Source organism: Salmo salar, chromosome ssa04, assembly GCF_905237065.1.
Source record: "Salmo salar chromosome ssa04, Ssal_v3.1, whole genome shotgun sequence".
Taxonomy (NCBI): Eukaryota; Metazoa; Chordata; class Actinopteri; order Salmoniformes; family Salmonidae; genus Salmo; species Salmo salar.
Genome location: NC_059445.1, coordinates 32,581,397 through 32,601,698, shown reverse-complemented (window position 1 = coordinate 32,601,698; position 20,302 = coordinate 32,581,397). Strand labels below are relative to the sequence as shown.

Sequence of the window (20,302 nt, the reverse complement as noted above, 5' to 3'; positions counted from 1 at the left end):
TAAGGGCGACCCCTTGGCAGTGAGCTAGGTACAGTGCATTGGGTACAGGACAGTGCTGGCAGGCTTTCTCATGGCTGGGTGTTGGCAGGCTGTCAAGAGCTTTGCTCTTAGCTCTCAGCACGGCCACTGTTTCTATGCACACACACACTCTTCACGGGAACCCAGGGCACCCAAACTGCACAGTACAGTGGAACACCAACACAAACACTCATGCATACGGTCAGGTCCAAAATGATTGGCACCCTATTAGCAAAAAATACAAAAATAATTGAGATTGGAGAACACATTGGGAGGAATTTTTACATTTACATTTAAGTCATTTAGCAGACGCTCTTATCCAGAGCGACTTACAAATTGGTGTATTCACCTTATAGTATCCAGTGGAACAACCACTTTACAAAAGTGCATCTAAATCTTTTAAGGGGGGGGGTTAGAAGGATTACTTTATCCTATCCCAGGTATTCCTTGAAGAGGTGGGGTTTCAGGTGTCTCCGGAAGGTGGTGATTGACTCCGCTGTCCTGGCGTCGTGAGGGAGCTTGTTCCACCATTGGGGTGCCAGGGCAGCGAACAGTTTTGACTGGGCTGAGCGGGAACTGTGCTTCCTCAGAGGTAGGGAGGCTGAATCTTAGAGCATTCCTCCATTCAGAATATTTCCAGATTCTTGATATCCTTCGTCTGTGCTTATGGACTGCCCTTTTCAATTCAAACCAAAGGTTTTCAATGGGGTTCATGTGCGGAGACTGATATGGTAATAAAGCTCTTTGGCCACGCACACCAGTGGTGGGTTTTGCGTAGAAAGAAAGATGCATATGCAGAAAATAATCCCATACCTACTGTAAAATAGGGTGGTGGAGCTTTAACGTTATAGAGCCATTTTGCTTCCACTGGTCCTTGGGCCCTTGTTAAGGTCAACGACATCATACATTTTACCCAGTCCCGGGACATTTTAGCCAAAAACCTGGTTGCCTCTGCCAGGAGGCTGAAACTTGGCCCGCAAGTGGATAGGAGGTCAGAGACCTGGTCGTGTGGTGCCAGGACAACAAATTCTCCCTCAACGTAATCAAGACAAAGGAGATGATTGTGGACTACAGGAAAAGGAGGACCAGGCACACCCTCATTCTCATCGACGGGGCTGTAGTAGAGCGGGTTGAGAGCTTCAAGTTCCTTGGTGTCCACATCACCAACAAACTATCATGGTCCAAGCACACTAAGACAGTCGTGTAGAGGGCACAACAAAGGAGACTGAAAATATTTGGCATGAGTCTTCATCGAGAGCATCCTGACTGGTTGCATCACTGCCTGGTTCGGCAACTGCTCAGCCTCCGTACGCACTACTACAGAGGGTAGTGAGTACGGTCCAGTACATCACTGGGGCCAAGCTTCCTGCCATCCAGGACCTCTATATCAGGCGGTGTCAGAGAAAGGCCCTAAAAATTGTCAAAGACTCCAGCCACCCTAGTCATAGACTGTTCTCTCTGCTACGCACGGCAAGCGGTACTGGAGTGCCAAGTCGAGGTCCAAAAGGCTTCTTAACAGCTTCTACCCCCAAGCCATGAGACTCCTGAACAGCTAATCAAAGGGCTACCCACACCCCTCTTTTACGCTGCTGCTACTCTCTGTTTATAATCTATGCATAGTCACTTTAACTCTACCTACATGTACATATTACCTCAATTATCTCAACTAACCGTTGCCCCCGCACATTGGCTCTGTACTGGTACTCCCTGTATACAGCCTCGCTTGTTATTTTACTGCTGCCGTTTAATTATTTGTTACTTTTATTTTCTATTAACTTAAAAAAAATCTTAACTTCTTAAAGCCTTGTTGGTTAAGGGCTTGTAAGTAAGCATTTCACTGTAAGTTCTACACCTGTTGTATTCGCATGTGACAAATAAAATGTTATTTTATCTTCGGGCAAGACAATAACCCCAAGGACATATCAAAATCCACAAAGAAATGGTTAATTGACCACAAAATCAACATTTTGCAATGGTCATATCAGTCTCCGGACATGAACCCCATTGAAAACCTATGGTTTGAATTGAAGAAGGCAGTCCATAAACTCAGACTAAGGATATCAAGGATCTGGAAAGGAATGGTCTAAGATCCCTCCAATGTGTTCTCTAATCTCATAAAACATATCAGAAAAGGCTCAGTGCCGTTATCCTCGCAGGGTGAAGTATTGAAAACAGGGGTGAAAATAATTTTGACCCCTGTCTTTGTTTAACAAGTATTACTGAGCAATTGTATTAGTATAAAATAATATAATCTTCCCTCTTTTTGCATTAGACATAGCTCAGTATTTGTATTATTTATTATGTACAGTCTTTTTTGCTCATCTTTATCAAGGGTGCCAATATTTTTGGATCTGACTGTACATACAGTTTACGCACACACTGTGCACACAAAATAATCATAATACAAAATTCTGTTTATTATCTTTTTATTTGTAAACATAAGAAATACAGCATAAACTTCATCCCATTTCATACTATTTCCCCACTTTTCCATTGTCATTTGAGTTACATTTGGTCCAAGTTGTTTTTGTTTTCACACATTCAGACAGACATAATATTCATGCTATGATACATCCCCCAAGAGGATAAGTGACTGTTCCTTGGTGTTTCCCATCCCAAATCTACACTTATAGATGCACACTTGAAGATCTGCTCTGCATGGACACGTAACAGCATCGCAGAAAGTTTGAAACGCCACCTTTTTTCTTTACACACCAATGTAAGACAAAGAGTGCATCACAAATGACATTCTATATGGCCCTGGTCAAAAGTAATGCACTACACAGGGAATAGTATACTATTTGGGATACAACAAAGGGGTTGATTGTGAATTGGTCACTACTCACTAGTGTCTCTCTCTGTCTCATAGTTGTTTGTGTTTGTCTGTCCCGTCCTGCCTCAGTAGAGAGACGTAGAGGCGTATGAAGGAGTAAGAGACTCCCAGAGAGCAGTACACTGATGTCACCAGCAGGGGCACGAAGGGCAGGGTATGCTGCCACGGCGACAGAGGGTAAACAACCTCACAGAGGATCTCCACGGCAACCAGGCCCAGGAGGTAGGTGGTTTCCAGAGGGTTAAGGATGGAACCCCTGTAACAGAGTTAAGATCGTAGTGTAAACTCAAACAGCTTGAAATGTTTCTACTTGTGTTATTTCGATGGTGCAACTGGCTAGTACATTTTCAAACGGGCGGTCACATGTACCCGAGATCAAAACTGGTAAGGATTTGTGAGTGAGGAAGCTATAATGTTAAGCAGCACACAGTGACACTGGTTATACCAAGATAGGAGCTAATTATGCTCTGTCAAAAAGCAGTGCTCTTAGACAGGACCCAAACGCAAAAGGTATCAGTATTAGTAAACATGAATATTAAGTAAACTTACTTGCAGATTATCTCCTGATATACTTGACCAATATTGAAAACTCAATGCCTTCCCTTGCTAAAAATATTTTCAGAATTCTCTAAAATCTCATGAACGAAGAAAAAAACAAAATAACGGCAATAGGAAAAATAAAAAGAATAACTCATGATCTACAGCAATCCTTTAAGTGGACCACAAACAACAAATATATAAAGATAACTTTATCCCATTACTCAACAATATGAAAGCAGATCTAATTTAATGGAACAATCGTCACATACATTTTACAGGTAGAATAAACCTCTTCAGAATGGCATAGCTCCCAAAGCTTTTATATTTATTCTTGGTAATACCAATATCCCACCAAAAACATCCTTTAAAAAAAGTATACCTCAGTCATAACAGACTTTATATTGACAAATAAAAGTCATAGAATAAAAAATAAAAAAATGTCCCATCATCCTAAGTCTGAGGGTGGTTTTAACCTTCCACACTTGGAATTGTATCAACTCGCCACCCAAGGCTTTTACTTGCAACATATAGTTAAAAGCACAAAAGAGGAACAATAGGTACATATTGAAGATGTGCATGCTCATTCACCGAATCTTTTCAAGGGTCTATTTTAGGATAAAGTTAAGAACATTAACAACTTCATAGTTAAGAACACTATAACAACATGGAAGAAAATAAAACGGTTTCTACAAGAACCAATATCACTCCCTTAAAGCACAACCCTATGGAACAATCCTTGAATAGCGTTTCAGAATTCACTGATAAATTGGTCCACATGGAAAACTAAAGGCATAGAAAATGATTTGATTTGACATGGAAAACTAAAGGCATAGAAATTGTAAATGTCTTGGTAATAGGAAATACATTTATTTCCATGACAGAATTCAAAAGCAATTTGGACCGATCAATGTAGATATTTTCAAATACATGCAATTTAAAAGTTTGATATCACGGTTTTTCGATTTGAAATCTTTTAGACATCAGAGTAATCTTGAGGGAATCCTATGAGTCAGAAAAGGATATTCAAATGATAGATAAGACATACAAAACCTTGCAGAGAGCCTATCCAACTGACAACCTCTTGGAAAAAATATAAACTTAAAAAGAACTGATATTGGCAGAAGATGGAGGGAATGTTGGAACATAACTAACTAAATTACTGTTAACTAAAATGTACGCTTAATCCAGTATAAACTAATTTATAGAATGTATTTTACAAGAGACAAAAATCACAAATTTTACAGCACAACGACAGAGTCATGTCTTAAGTGTAAAACTATCAATGAGTCAATAATTTATGCCTTCGGGGAATGCTATGAAGTCCAAAAGTTGGCTGTCAGAAGTATCACAATGTAAATTAACTTTTAATCTGTCGGTCTCCATATTTCAAGACATGACATATGAGGGTGCAGTGAGATACCCAATGGGTTGGAAACTACTTTTCTCGTCAATCATCTTGAAAAAACATACACTTAAAAGCTGGAAAGGTCAAATGCTTTGTTATTTAAATGTTGAAAGGGCGTGGGCGATGGAATGAAGCAAAATGGTGTAGTTTGAGGCCTTGTGGCGGAAAGTGATGCGGGCGCTGGAGATGGGGGTGTGAGCAGGTGGGTCTGGGCAGGTGTGATGTCCTTGATGTTTGTGTGCATTTGTATGCTGTCATTTGTATGTGTAGAGTATGTTTGTATTGACTGAAAATTAAAAAAATAAAATAAAAGCAATGTTCTCAGATCAGGGTCCCAAACTCACAGGGCGCGCAGGGTTTGTTCTAGCACTTACACACCTGATTGAACTGTCAACTAATCATCAAGGACAGTGGTGTAAAGTACTTAAGTAAAAATACTTTAACTGGGCCCGAATGCATAAAGCATCTTAAGTGTCTCCTTTAAGGAATTATTTATTTATCTGTATACCGGGGAAATGTAAAAGGGTGTTATATAAAGCCCATCAAACATTTCCTAGGGTAAGGGCATCATTTAAGGGTTTTACGGTAGTTTGAAAGCATGGCAGCAGAAAAAGTATCTGGTTACCATGGAGATGACCTGATTCACTTAATGAACATCTCCTCAAAGATATATATTTATTTTGGGAGATAGCAAAATAGAACTTCTACATTTAAGACAGGAGAAACAAATAAATTCATAAGATAATAAAATACATTTCTTTGACTTACTTTTTCTCAACTTGTTTATATTACTTTCTTGCACGACAAGATAACTTACGGAGTAGGTAGCTTTGTAGCCATGGATTGTGTACCTTCCATTGTTTAGCAAAGTAGCTACCTAGCTAGCTAGGTGTTTTTCTTTTGAAAATAGGGCAGAGGACAGCAACATTTACCTCCATAAATGTTGTTTACATTGATATCCATACTGAATGAAGCACTTAAGGGACGTCATGGGCACCTATAACTTTTCACTTAATTTAAGGGGGACATTTTCCTTAAACTGACTTAAAACTTTTCCTTTAAAGTTAAGAAAGCTCATTACATTTTGAATGCTTAGCAGGACATATCATTTATTATTATTTTTTAAATGGTGCCATCTGGTTTGCTTAATACAAGGAATTTAAAATGATTTATACTTTTATTTTTGATACTTAAGAATATTTTAGCAATTACATTTACTCAAGTAGTATTTAACTGGGTGACTGTCACTTTTACCTCAGTCATTTTCTATTAAAATATCTTTACTTTTACTCAAGTATGACAATTGGGTACTTTTTCCACCACTGATCAAGGACCACCTTGACTGAGAGCATTACAAATGTATAATGATATAGTTAGTTGTCATCAGCTTGACATACAGTGCATTTGGAAAGTATTCAGACCCCTTCACTTTTTCCATATTTTGTTATGCCTTATTCTAAAATCAATCAAATAAAAAAAGTTCCTCATCAATCTACACACAATACCTCATAATGAAAAAGTGATAACAGGTTTTTAGAAATGTTTGCACATTTATTAAACCTAAAAAACATAAATAACTTATTTACATAAGTATTCAGACCCTTTGCTATGAGACTTGAAATTGAGCTCAGGTGCTTCCTGTTTCCATTGATCATCCTTGAGATGTTTCTACAACTTGATTGGAGTCCACCTGTGGTAAATTCAATTGATTGGACATGATTTGGAAAGGCACACACCTGTCTATATAAGGTCTCACAGTTGACAGTGCATGTAAAAACCAAGCCATGAGGTCAAAGGAATTGCCCGTAGAGCTCCGAGACTGGATTGTGTCGAGGCACAGATCTGGGAAAGGGTACCAAAACATTTCTGCAGCATTGAAGGTCCCAAGAACACTGTGGCCTCCATCATTCTTAAATGGAAGAAGTTTGGAACCACCAAGACTCCTCCTGGCCGCCCGGCCAAACTGAGCAATTGGGGGAGAAGGGCCTTGGTCAGGGAGGTCCAAGAATCCGATGGTCAATCTGACAAAGCTCCAGAGTTCCTCTGTGGAGATGGGAGAACCTTCCAGAAGCACAACCCTCTCTGCAGCACTCCACCAATCAGGCCTTTATCGAAGAGTGGCCAGACAGAAGCCACTCCTCAGTAAAAGGCATGACAGCTCACTTGGAGTTTTTCAAAAGGCATATAAAGCACTCTCAGACCATGAGAAACAAGATTCTCTGGTCTGATGAAACCAAGATTGAACTACTTGGCCTGAATGCCAAGCGTCACGTCTGGAGGAAACCTGGCACCATCCCTACGGTGAAGCATGGTGGTGGCAGCATCATGCTGTGGGGATGTTCTTCAGCGGCAGGGACTGGGAGACTAGTCAGGATCGAGGCAAAGATGAACGGAGCAAAGTACAGAGAGATCCTTGATGAAAACCTGCTTCAGAGCGCTCAGGACCTCAGACTGGGGCGAAGGTTAATCTTCCAACAGGACAACGACCCTAAGCACACAGTCAAGACAACGCAGGAGTGGCTTCGGGACAAGTCTCTGAATGTCCTTGAGTGGCCCAGCCAGAGCCCGGACTTTAACCTGATGGATGATCTCTGAAGAGACCTGAAAATAGCTGTGCAGCGACGCTCCCCATCCAACCTGACAGAGCTTGAGAGGATCTGGGACTGGGAGAAACTTCCCAAATACAGGTGTGCCAAGCTTGTAGCGACATACCCAAGAAGGAAGGAGGCTGTAATCGCTGCCAAATGTGCTTCAACATAAATTTGCAAACATTTCTAAAAACCTGTTTTTGCTCTGTCATTATGGTGTATTTTGTATAGATTCATGAGGGAAAAAAACAATTTAATCCATTTTAAAATAAGGCTTTAACGTAACAAAATGTGGGAAAAAAACAATGGGGGTCTGAATCCTTTCCAAATGCACGTATCAATACCACCCAAAATCTACTCTAACATGGAAGTTCACCCACCTGAACAGTTTCTTTAAGGAGGTGAAGCTGTAGAGCGTGAACAGCAGCATCAACAGGACCTTGATGGGCAGCTCTGTGACAACAAAGATTGAGAAACAAACATTAAGATCCTCATCAAACAATATGAAATTTCTAATTGCAAATAACAAAATGCCTTCTCAGAGGGAGCCCAAATGGCTCCAGTGGTGGCTAGTTGCAGAGGCTCTTACCTGCTGCAGTGAAGAGAAGTGGAAACAGAGAGTAATGCCCTGTGGTGGTCAGCATCAGGAAGATCCCAGCATCCTCTCTGCTCTCAACTGCCAGTATGCTGCCAAAAACAACACAAAACCCATTATAACAGGAAGAGGAGCTGTACAATAAAGACGTAACCAACTATGCCACAGAGTTGTATTCATTAGGCACCAAACAAAATAACATTTACTTAAACAGGGAGGGACTACCAGAGATGTCCAATAAGAAAGCCCAGTTTTCAGTTGCAAAACATTTTGCACCAGTGTACCCCAATGAATATGACCCAGTTTCAATCAACGGGTCAATGATAGCAGAATCTGATATCAACATGTCAGCAGTTCACCTGAAGGGCAGTATGGCCATGATGATGGCCTTCTCGTGGACATGCCAACCGAACATGAAGGAGCCCAGGGCACAGACCACCAGGCAGCGCAGGAACCCCCGGGCACCACGCGGACGATGCCAGATACTCAACACTGCAGGCTGAGGGGGTGGGGGGCAGGGAGAGAGGGTGGTATATTAACTTTAAACCTTTTACTTTAGGCTGGTGCACATTATCCAAAGCCATATATTAATTTCCAAATATATACAGTACCAGTCAAAAGTTTGGACACAGTTACTCATTCAAGGGTTTTTCTTTATTTCTTTTATTATTTTCTACATTGTAGAATAATAGTGAAGACATCAAAACTATGAAATAACACATATGGAATCATGTAGTGTCCAACAAGTGTTAAAAAAAATCTAAATATATTTTAGATTTTAGATTCTTGAAAGTAGACACCCTTTGCCTCGATGACAGCGTTGCACACTCTTGGCATTTTCTCAACCAGATCATGAGGTAGTCACCTGGAATGCATTTTAATTAACAAGTGGCCTTGTTAAAAGTTAATTTGTGGAATTTCTTTCCTTCTTAACCTGTTGGGGCTAGGGGGCAGTATTTGCACGGCCGGATAAAAAACGTACCCAATTTAAACTGGTTACTACTCTTGCCCAGAAACGAGAATATGCATATAATTAGTAGCTTTGGATAGAAAACACTCTAAAGTTTCTAAAACTGTTTGAACGGTGTCTGTGAGTATAACAGAACTCATATGGCAGGCCAAAACCTGAGAAGATTCCATACAGGAAGTGCCCTGTCTGACAATTTATTGTCCTTCTTTAGCCTCTCTATCGAAAATACAGCATCTCTGCTGTAACGTGACATTTTCTAAGGCTTCCATTGGCTCTCAGAAGGCGCCAGAAAGTGTAATGAGATGTCTGCAGTCTCTGGGCTAAGTACAGCAGCTCTGTTTGTTACTGGTCAGGCTGAGGACAGTGACACTGGAGATGCGCGTTCATGTGAATTCTCCATTTTGTTCTTTCAGTCTTTGAATGAATACAACGTCGCCCGGTTGGAATATTATCGCTATTTTACGAGACAAATCGCATAAAAATTAAACAGCGTTTGACATGCTTCGAAGTACGGTAATGGAATATTTTGAAATATTTTGTCACGAAATGCGCTCGCGCGTCACCCTTCGGATTGTGACCTGAACGCACGAACAAAACGGAGCTATTTGGATATAACTATGGATTATTTCGAACCAAAACAACATTTGTTGTTGAAGTAGAAGGGAGTGCATTCTGACAAAGAACAGCAAAGGTAATCCAATTTTTCTTATAGTAAATCTGAGTTTGGTGAGGGCCAAACTTGGTGGGTGTCAAATTAGCTAGCCGTGATGGCCGGGCAATCTACTCAGAATATTGCAAAATGTGCTTTCGCCGAAAAGCTATTTTAAAATCTGACACCGCGATTGCATAAAGGAGTTTTGTATCTATAATTCTTTAAATAATTGTTATGTATTTTGTGAACGTTTTATGCTGAGTAATTAAGTAAATTCACTAGAAGTTTGTATTGTGTAGGCTAGTTGCTAGTTCTGAACATCACATGCTAATGTAAAAAGCTGTTTTTTTATATAGAAATATGAACTTGATTGAACAAAACATGCATGTATTGTATAACATAATGTCCTAGGAGTGTCATCTGATGAAGATCATCAAAGGTTAGTGCTGCATTTAGCTGTGTTTTGGGGTTTTGTGACATATATGCTTGCTTGAAAAATGGCTGTTTGGTTATTTCTGGCTATGTACTCTCCTAACAATCTAATGTTTTGCTTTCGCTGTAAAGCGTTTTTGAAATCGGACAATGTGCTTAGATTAACGAGAGTCTTGTCTTTCAAATGGTGTAAAATAGTCCTATGTTTGAGAACTTTGAATTATGACATTTTGTGGTTTTAAATTTGGCGCGCTGATGTGTCACTGGCTGTTGAATAGGTAGGGGTGGTATACAGAAGATAGCCCAACCATAGTATGGCAAGAACAGCTCAAATAAGCAAAGAGAAACGACAGTCCATCATTACTTTAAGACATGAAGGTCAGTCAAGCAGGAACATTTTAATAACTTTGACAGTTTCTTCAAGCGCAGTTGTAAAAACCATCAACCGCTATGATCAAACTGGCTCTCATGAGGACCGCCACAGGAATAGAAGACCCAGAGTTACCTCTGCTGCAGAGGATAAGTTCATTAGAGTTACCAGCCTCAGATTGCAGCCCAAATAAATGTTTCACAGAGTTCAAGTAACAGACACACGTCAACAACAACTGTTCAGAGAAGACTGCATGAATCAGGCCTTCATGGTCAAATTGCTGCAAAGAAACCAGTACTAAAAGGATACCAATAAGAAGAAGAGACTTGCTTGGGCCAAGAAACACGAGCAATCGTCTGATGAGCCCAAATTTGAGATTTTTGGTTCCAACCGCCATGTCTTTGTGAGACGCAGCGTAGGTGAACGGATGATCTCCGCATGTGTGGTTCCCACCGTGAAGCATGGAGGAGGTGTGATGGTGCTTTACTGGTGATACTGTCTGTGATTTATTTAGAATTCAAGGCACACTTAACGAGCATGGCTACCACAGTATTCTGCAGCGATACGTTATCCCATCTGGTTTGCGCTTAGTGGGACTATCATTTGTTTTTCAAAAGGAAAATTACCCAAAACACCTCCAGGCTGTGTAAGGGCTATTTGACCAAGGAGAGTGATGGAGTGCTGCATCAGATGACCTGGCATTCACAATCACCCGACCTCAACCCAATTGAGACGGTTTGGGATGAGTTGGACCGCAGAGTGAAGGGAAAGCAGCCAACAAGTGCTCAGCATATGTGGGAACTCCTTCAAGACTGTTGGAAAAGCATTCCAGGTGAAGCTGGTTGAGAGAATGCCAAGAATGTGCAAAGCTGTCTTCAAGGCAAAAGGTGGCTACTTTGAAGAATCTAAAATAAAAAAATAATCTAAATATATTTAACACTTTTTTGGTTACTATGTGTTATTTCTTAGTTTTGATATCTTCACTATTAATTTAGAAAATAGTACAAATAAAGAAAAACCACTGAATGTGTAGGTGTCAAAACGTTTGACTGGTAATGTAGCTCTGATATTATCTGTTCAAAAACAACTGCATTATTACATGAACATACAGTAGATTAAGTTTGCTTGGTTGGGCTGGGGTTGGTGTCACGTCTGCTCCCGCTCTTCCCCCCTTGGCGCTTGAGGGCGCCAGGCTGCCCTGCATCACTCACTCCTATCATCTATTACGCACACCTGCCTTCCCTCGTCACGCGCATCAGCGATAATGGACTCACCTGGACTCACTCATCTGTTTATTTCCTCCCCTATATTGGTCAGTTCCCTTGCTCTGTTCCCTGCTGCTGCATTAATTGTTTTTTTTGGTTTGTGTTACCAGTTAGCTAACGCTGTTCCTGTCTCGTTCTATGTCCGTTATATACAGTTGAATTCGGAAGTTCACATAGACTTAAGTTGGAGTCATTAAAACTCGTTTTTCAACCCCTCCACAAGTTTCTTGTTAACAAACTATAGTTTTGGCAAGTCGGTTAGGACATCTACTTTGTGCATGACACAAGTAATTTTTCCAACAATCGTTTACAGACAGATTATTTCACTTATAATTCACTGTATCACAATTCCAGTGGGTCAGAAGTTTACATACACTAAGTTGACTGTGCCTTTAAACAGCTTGGAAAATTCCAGAAAATTATTTCATGGCTTTAGAAGCTTCTGATAGGCTAATTGACATCATTTCAGTCAATTGGAGGTGTACCTGTGGATGTATTTCAAGGCCTACCTTCAAACTCAGTGCCTCTTTGCTTGACATCATGGGAAAATCAAAAGAAATCATCCAAGACCTCAGAAAAAAATGTAGACCTCCACAAGTCCAGCTCATCCTTGGGAGCAATTTCCAAACGCCTGAAGGTACCACATTCATCTGTACAAACAATAGTCCGCAAGTATAAACACCATGGGACCACGCAGCCGTCATACCGCTCAGGAAGGAGACGCTTTCTGTCTCCTAGAGATGAACGCACTTTGGTGCGAAAAGTGCAAATCCATCCCAGGACAGCAGCAAAGGACCTTGTGAAGATGCTGGAGGATACAGGTACAAAAGTATCTATATCCACAGTCAAACGAGTCCTATATCAACCTAACCTGAAAGGACACTCAGTAAGGAAGAAGCCACTCCTCCAAAACTGCCATAAAAAAGCCAGACTACAGTTTGCAACTGCACATGGGGACAAAGATCGTACTTTTTGGAGAAATGTCCTCTGGTCTGATGAAACAAAAATAGAACTGTTAGGACATAATGACCTTTGTTATGTTTAGAGGAAAAAGGGGGATGCTTGCAAGCCGAAGAACACCATCCTAACCGTGAAGCACGGGGGTGGCAGCATCATGTTGTGGGGGTGCTTTGCTGCAGGAGGGACTGGTGCACTTCACAAACTAGATGGCATCATGAGGGAGGAAAATTATGTGGATATATTAAAACAACATCTTAAGACATCAGTCAGGAAGTTAAAGCTTGGTCGCAAATGGGTCTTCCAAATCGACAATGACCCCAAACATACTTCCAAAGTTGTGGCAAAATGGCTTAAGGACAACAAAGTCAAGGTATTGGAGTGGCCATTAGAAAGCCCTGATCTCAATCCTATAGAACATTTGTGGGCAGAACTGAAAAAGTGTGTGCGAGCAAGGAGGCCTACAAACCTGACTCAGTTACACTAGCTCTGTCAGGAGGAATGGGCCAAAATTCACCCAACTTATTGTTGGAAGCTTGTGGAAGGCTACACGAAACGTTTGACCCAAGTTAAGCAATTTAAAGGCAATGCTACCAAATACTAATTGATTGTATGTAAACTTCTGACCCACTGGGAATGTGATGAAAGAAATAAATGCTGAAATAAATCACTCTCTACTATTATTCTGACATTTCACATTCTTAAAATAAAGTGGTGATCTTAACTGACCTAAAACAGGGAATTTTTACTAGGATTAAATGACAGGAATTGTTAAAAACTGAGTTTAAATGTATTTGGCTAAGATGTATTTAAACTTCCGACTTCAACTGTATTAAATGTTTTACTCCCCTACCTGCTTCGTCTCTCCAATGTGACAGTTGGAACCAAAATGATTTTCCAATTGTTTCTTTCTGAACAGAACCATTATTATTTTTGTTCTGTTCCATTGTTCCGACTTGTAAAATAAAGTTCTGAACCGGTCCCAACCCCCAAAAAGCACTGGTTTATATCGTTCCTTTCTGTTCCTTTTTAAACCTCTGAAATCGTCATTAAATTACGTCACCAATCAGTGCGGATAGAGCAGCTTGCTATTGGGCTACCTAAGTTGTTTACATGCACAATGTGACTGAAATTTTGCGGGTGGGGAGAGAGCGAGAGAGGGTGGAGGGTGAGGCTTGGGTTGAAGCGCTGGGCACCTTGTTATGACATGCATTATCTGAATTAGGCCCACATAATTATACCTACGGAGGAGCGGCTTCTATGGAGGAACTTTGAATGTCTACACATGCACACACACTGGCAAAGATTTTCAGCCGGCAGGCAGACACAGAAAGTAGATGCCTTGTTATGTTTTTTTTGTGGGACTGAAAAAATGCCTGGAACGTAAAATAATGTTATTAAACGGTTCCCATTCAATGAAAATAATGGTTCTGTTCCGGAACAGTATAGCTAGATCACTTTCGTTTCCGGTTCTGATTCTGTTCCTCGAAAAATGTTGACCAGTTTTTGATTCTGATCCCTGAACCAGTTCCAACCCCTGGTCTTTAGTGGTGATTCTGAACAAGGCTGCAGAATTATAGCCTGAGATAATGCTCACCATTATGGAGAGCAGAGTGCAGATGAGTGTAATGGAGGGAGAGACGGAGGGGAGGATGGAGTGCTGGAACTCCTGCACCAATCCACCAGTCATTGAGGCTTTGGGAAGCTTTGCCACATCCAACAGCTTCAGACGCACACCTGAGAAACACACCAGCCATTAAACCCCTGTTAAATCCCCTCAAATACCTTCAAACCAGTAATATTATTCCATGAGTCGGTGACTCTCCAGCCCATAATAAATACAAATACTCTCCAGCCCATTAATAGGCTACTTTCTAGCAATCCAACATTTTCTCTGACAAGCCCCTATTGAATTTGGCCTTTACTACTATATCCCATTGAAACACATTGAATAACACATTCATAAATGTAAAAAGAAGGTATTGAAGTGTCTAGGAGATATAAGAAAGCTCAATAAAATATATATTTTTTACTGTATTTTACCTCTTTTTATGGGTAAGCACAAAACTACCTACATACTTCTATTCATTTTTTAAAACTGGTACCGGTTACTTTCAGACGAGTCCCCTTTCCACAGTGGGGTCACATTAGTTTGTAGCCCAAACGGTTTGGACGCTACAAACAGAAGTTGGCACATCGACGGTACCGACTTCAGATGAGTCCCCTGACACTTGTGGGGGTCGCAGAGCAAAACGGAGACCACCGTTGTGTTCGTGATTCATAACACTACAGACGTTTTTGTGAGAAGACCGATTTTCGAGATGTCTCATGGTCTGACGAACACCGCTCTAGCTCTGCCACCTTTCACCGCAAATGCGGTGCAACATCAGAAGTTCCACATCGGCAGATGTGCTGGATTGAGATGCATCCGATGCAAAACATATCTCTAGCTTAACTTCTCTTGGGTAGGGGGCAGTATTTTCACGGCCGGATGAAAAACGTACCCAAATTAAACTGCCTACTACTCGGGCCCAGAAACTAGAATATGCATATTATTAGTAGATTTGGATAGAACACTCTGAAGTTTCTAAAACTGTTGGAATGATGTCTGTGAGTATAACAGAACTCATATGGCAGGCAAAAACCGGAGAAAAATCCAACCAGGAAGTTGAAAATCTGAGGCTGTAGTTTTTTTTAAAATTAATTCCCTTTCCAAACTACAGTGACTTAGGGGTCATTTTGCACTTCCTAAGGCTTCCACTAGATGTCAACAGTCTTTAGAAAGTTGTTTGAGGCTTCCATGGTGAATTTTGAGGGAATAACAGCCGGTTCAAGCAGTGGACTGTCTGAGGTCATGTAGTTACTTCATGCGCGGGTACACATGGCTAGCATTTTTTTTCTTGTTCTGTAATGAATACGCTATTGTCCGGTTGGAATATTATCGATTATTTATGTTAAAAACACCCTAAGGATTGATTGTAAACATCGTATCGTGCCTTTGGAATAGTGTTCTGGACGAGCCAACAAAACGGAGGTATTTGGACATAAATGATGGACTTTATCGAACAAATGAACATTTCTTGTGGAAGTGGGAGTCCTGCGAGTGCATTGGGCCGAGGATCAGCAAAGGTAAGGAAAGATTTATAACACTAATTTTGAGTTTTGTTGATGCCAGAACTTGGCGGGTAACTGTATAGCTTGAATTGATGGCTGAACTCTGTACTCAGAATATTGAACAATGTGCTTTCTCCGTAAAGTTATTTTGAAATCTGACACAGCAGTTGCATTAAGAAGTAGTATATCTATAATTCTTTAAATAATTGTTATATATTTTGTCAACGTTTATGATGAGTATTTCTGTAAATTAATGTGCACATTCACAGGAAGTTTTGGGAGGCAAACATTTTCTGAACATCATGCGCCAATGTAAAATGCTGTTTTTGGATATAAATATGAACTTGATCGAACAAAACATACATGTATTGTGTAACATGGTGTCCTATGAGTGTCATCTGATGAAGATCGTCAAAGGTTAGTGCTTAATTTTAGCTGTATTTCTGGTTTTTGTGACGCCTCTCCATGCTAGGAAATTGGCTGTGTGGCTTTTCTTGTTTAGGTGGTGTCCTAACATAATCTAATGTTTTGCTTTCGCTGTAAAGCCTTTCTGAAATCGGACAATGTGGTTGCATTAAGGAGAAGTGTATCTTTAAAATGGTGTAAAATAGTCGTATGTTTGAGAAATTTGAATTATGAGATTTTGGTCGTTTTGAATTTGCCGCCCTGCTATTTCACTGTCTGTTGTGAGTGTGTCCCGTAGGTGGGACGGTCACGTCCCACATACCCAAGAGAGGGTAAACTGACTGATTTTTTATATATATATATATAAAACTTAGATTGACGCACCGGTGTGTCAATCGACTCTAGGGGTTAAATCATAATGCATAAGATTATATGGACAGGGAGGACCTGATCCTAGATCAGCACTCCTACTCTGAGACACTTTGTGAATACGGGCCCATACTGAAGTCATAGAGAGAGTAAACAGTGCCTTACCCAGCACAGACAGAGCTTTATCCACCATGTTGTAGAGGGCCCAGACGTTAGGGGCCCAGTAGGCGTGGCACAGGCCCCTCTTAAAGGGGAAGAGTCTGGAAAGGACCTGGGGTAACTGGCCCTGAGAGAGAGAAATTACAGTCACTAAACTATCCCTTTATTAAGACAGCAGCAGATACCCAATCACATTCACCAGTACATTAATTATTTGAGCTGGCTCAGTGCGTCACTAATACAAAATAACTGACAGAGCAGTTAGATAAAGTACAACAAAAAGTTAATATATTTTATGTAATCTTTATTTTATCAGAGTCATACTGAGACCAAGGTCTCTTTTACAGGAGCCCTGAATTACATAAATTACAGAAAATACACATCAATAGAAATACAAAATGCAAACAGAAAAAACAACATGGTCATAAAAAACAAACACATTCATCAGTTATAAAGGTACTCAATCAGCTTTCTGAATTCCCCTAGAGGCACCAAAACATCAAATTTAAGAACAATTTTAAGATTTCTTACACCTTACTGGTGGAACAAACTAAAAGCTGATTTGCCTAACTCAGTAGAGACCAAAGGAATTTCCAGAGTTAGCCATCCCGGAGACCGGGTGCGGAACTCGTATGTCTAAAGTTTAGTAAAGATGTTAGGTACAAGGGCTTTATAAATGAAAACAGCAATGTATCAACTTACGTGAAATCAAATAGGGCCAACCAACTTTCTGGTAGAGAATGCAGTGATGAGTACTAAAATTCCCACCTGTAATAAACCGCAGGCGCTATGATAAACTGCATCTAATGGCTTTAATGAAGTGGCAGCTGCGTTCATGCAGATGATGTCGCCATAGTCTAGCACCGATAGGAACGTCGACTGAATAACTACTTTCTACTATTTAGCGAGAGCCAGTACCTACTTCTATAGAAGCCCAATTTTATTCTCAGCTTCTTTACTAACTCATCAATATGCTTTTTAAAAGAGAGCTTTTTATCTATCCAGACACCCAGATATTTGTAAGCAGGGACACAATCAATATGGACACTATCTAAAGTATATATTTTTTGCGCTCTAGAGAACAACATATACTTACTTTTACCTGCATTCAGTACTAATTTCAGGTCAATAAAGTTTTTCTGTAATAAAATGAAGGCAGACTGTAGTTCAGATAGATCCTGGTCAACTGTGGGGACAATAGCATGCACAACAGTATCATCGCATACAAGTGCAGGTGACAACTTTTTACAGACAAGTCGATATTGTTAAAGTGAACAGTCAAAAATACAGGACCCAGAATCGACCGCTGTGGGACACCTTTCGTAATAACCAGGAAACCTGATTTAACACCATCAGTATAAAGAACTCAATATGCATCTGTCAAGTCATTTTTAAACCAGTTACATGCAGCCTGGTCTAGGCCAATTGAGGAAAGCTGCTGAATTAGCAGTGAGTGATCAACAGTATTGAAAGCCTTTGACAGGTCAATGAAGAGGGCAGCACAATGTTGACTTTTATCCATACAGTTAACCACATCATTTATAACTAGGGATGCAGCAGAGATCTGGTCTAAAACCCGACTGATGTACATTTAGAATACATTTCAAAGACAAGAAATATCTTGGCTGAGAATGAATTAAGGATTGTAATATTTTAGCTAGGCAAGAAAGTTTAGAAATAGGGCAATAATTATTTAGGTCACAAGGGTCACCATCTTTATGAAGTGGGCTTACCAAGGCCACCTTCCAAACCTTGGGGATATTACCAGATATATATCGGCAAAATATGGGTTAATGATTCAGCAATCAGGGGGCAGAGAGCTGCAGCAAAAATATAAGGGGTCTAATTAGCTTCCAGAAATCTGCATTTTAAAAAACAGACCAAAAATAAATCTGTGTTTTTAACTATTTCAAGTGCGTTCTATATTGAAAGTCAGTGTTTTTTTGTTTTTCTTCAATAGAGTGAGAAAGGGCGTGAAACTATGTTTTTTCTTCACACAACATATTTTAGTATGATTTCATCGAATGACAATAAAAGTGCAATGCTATTTGGCTAGCAGCCACACACTACATGACCAAAAGTATAAGGACACCTGCTCGTCGAACATCTCAAAAAAAGGGCTAAGGTTTCCCTTCACCAGAACTAAGGGGCCTATCCCGAACCATGAAAAACAGCCCAAGACCATTATTCCAGCTCCACCAAAAACTTTACAGTTGGCACTATGCATTCGGGTAGGTAGTGTTCTCCTGGCATCAGCAAAACCCAGATTCGCCCGTTGAACTGCCAGATGGTGAAGCGTGATTCATCACTCCAGAGAATGCGTTTCCACTGCTCCAGAGTCCAATGGCGCGAGCTTTACACCACTCCAACCGACGCTCGTCATTGCACATGAGGTGATTTTAGGCTTGTATGCAGCTGCTCGACCATGGAAACCAATTTCATGAATCTCCAGATGAACAGTTATTGTGCTGACGTTGCTTCCAGAGGAAGTTTGGAACTGTAGTGAGTGTTGTAACCGAGGACAGATGATTGTTACACGCTACACACTTCAGCGGTCCCGTTCTGTGAGCTTGTGTGGCCTACCACTTCGCGGCTGAGCCGTCGTTGCTTCTACTTTCCACTTCACTATAACAAAACTTACAGTTGACCGGGGCAGCTCTAGCAGGGCAGAAATTTGACGAACTGACTTGTTGGAAAGGTGGCATCCTATGACAATGCCACGTTGGAAGTCACTGAGCTCTTCAGTAAGGCCATTCTACTGCCAATAAAAGTAGATACTCAGAGCTAGAAAATTGTATATCATACACTACAATTAAGAAACAAAGGGAACGTAATTCTTTGAACGTTGATAAACTTGTAACCCCACTTTTGAGAAAATGTCCCTTGAATGTTTTGGTACGTCTATCGACATGTCTGTATACAGTTGTCGCAGTGACATCATGAACGTTCTATTGTCGTCCGACATCAAACTTGTTGTTGTCGTTATGAAAAGATATGACATCAGCAGCCTGGTGGTCCATAACTGGCATAACTGGTGTGTTTTAACACCAATAAACCCACCCGTTTAAAAATGAATTTAGTATATGTCAATCTAGCAAACAAGGCAACTAAAAGCAACTTCATAATAAAATAAAATAAATAGTTTCTAGCTTGTTAGCTAGCTAGCATTAAGTTTAAGGCTCCCGAGTGGCGCAGCGGTCTGAGGCACTGCATCTCAGTGCTAGAGGTGTCACTACAGACCCTGGTTCTATCCCGGGCTGTATCACAACCGGCTGAGATTGGGAGTCCCATAGGGCGGTGCACAATTGGCCCAGCGATGCAGTGTCTTAGACCGCTGCACCACTTGTGAGGCCCCTAACTTTATATCCTAATTTGACATCGGTGCAGGTCATGTTGTTCTTCACATTACCATCTCTGGTAAACACACACTATATCAAACCAACTAGGTTCAATGTTAGCTAGCTAGCTAACATTAGGTTTTAACTAGCAAGGCAAATGGATCTGAGATACAAATAACATTACTACATAGACCATACACGTAACGTTAGCTAGCGAGTAAGTCAGCTAACGTTAGCTAGCTAGCTAACAGTATGCTTTTACTTGCAATGAAAACGATTTTCTGATCAAATT

At 40.6% G+C, this 20,302-nt stretch overlaps 1 protein-coding gene across 2 annotated transcripts in view; it reads right to left on the bottom strand.

The window, feature by feature from the left end:
* Nucleotides 1–2,427: 2,427 nt before the first annotated feature.
* alg8 (ALG8 alpha-1,3-glucosyltransferase) overlaps nt 2,428–20,302 on the bottom strand; it is a 43,445-nt gene continuing 25,570 nt past the window's right edge. For both annotated transcript variants that reach the window (XM_045716814.1, XM_014195768.2), the window contains exons 8-13: nt 16,679–16,799; nt 14,223–14,362; nt 8,339–8,478; nt 7,974–8,071; nt 7,765–7,837; nt 2,428–3,107 (exon numbers count right to left, since the gene is read on the bottom strand). In XM_045716814.1, the coding sequence (XP_045572770.1) occupies nt 2,882–3,107; nt 7,765–7,837; nt 7,974–8,071; nt 8,339–8,478; nt 14,223–14,362; nt 16,679–16,799 (798 nt within the window). In that variant the 3' untranslated portion in view covers nt 2,428–2,881. The remainder of the gene's footprint in view (nt 3,108–7,764; nt 7,838–7,973; nt 8,072–8,338; nt 8,479–14,222; nt 14,363–16,678; nt 16,800–20,302) is intronic.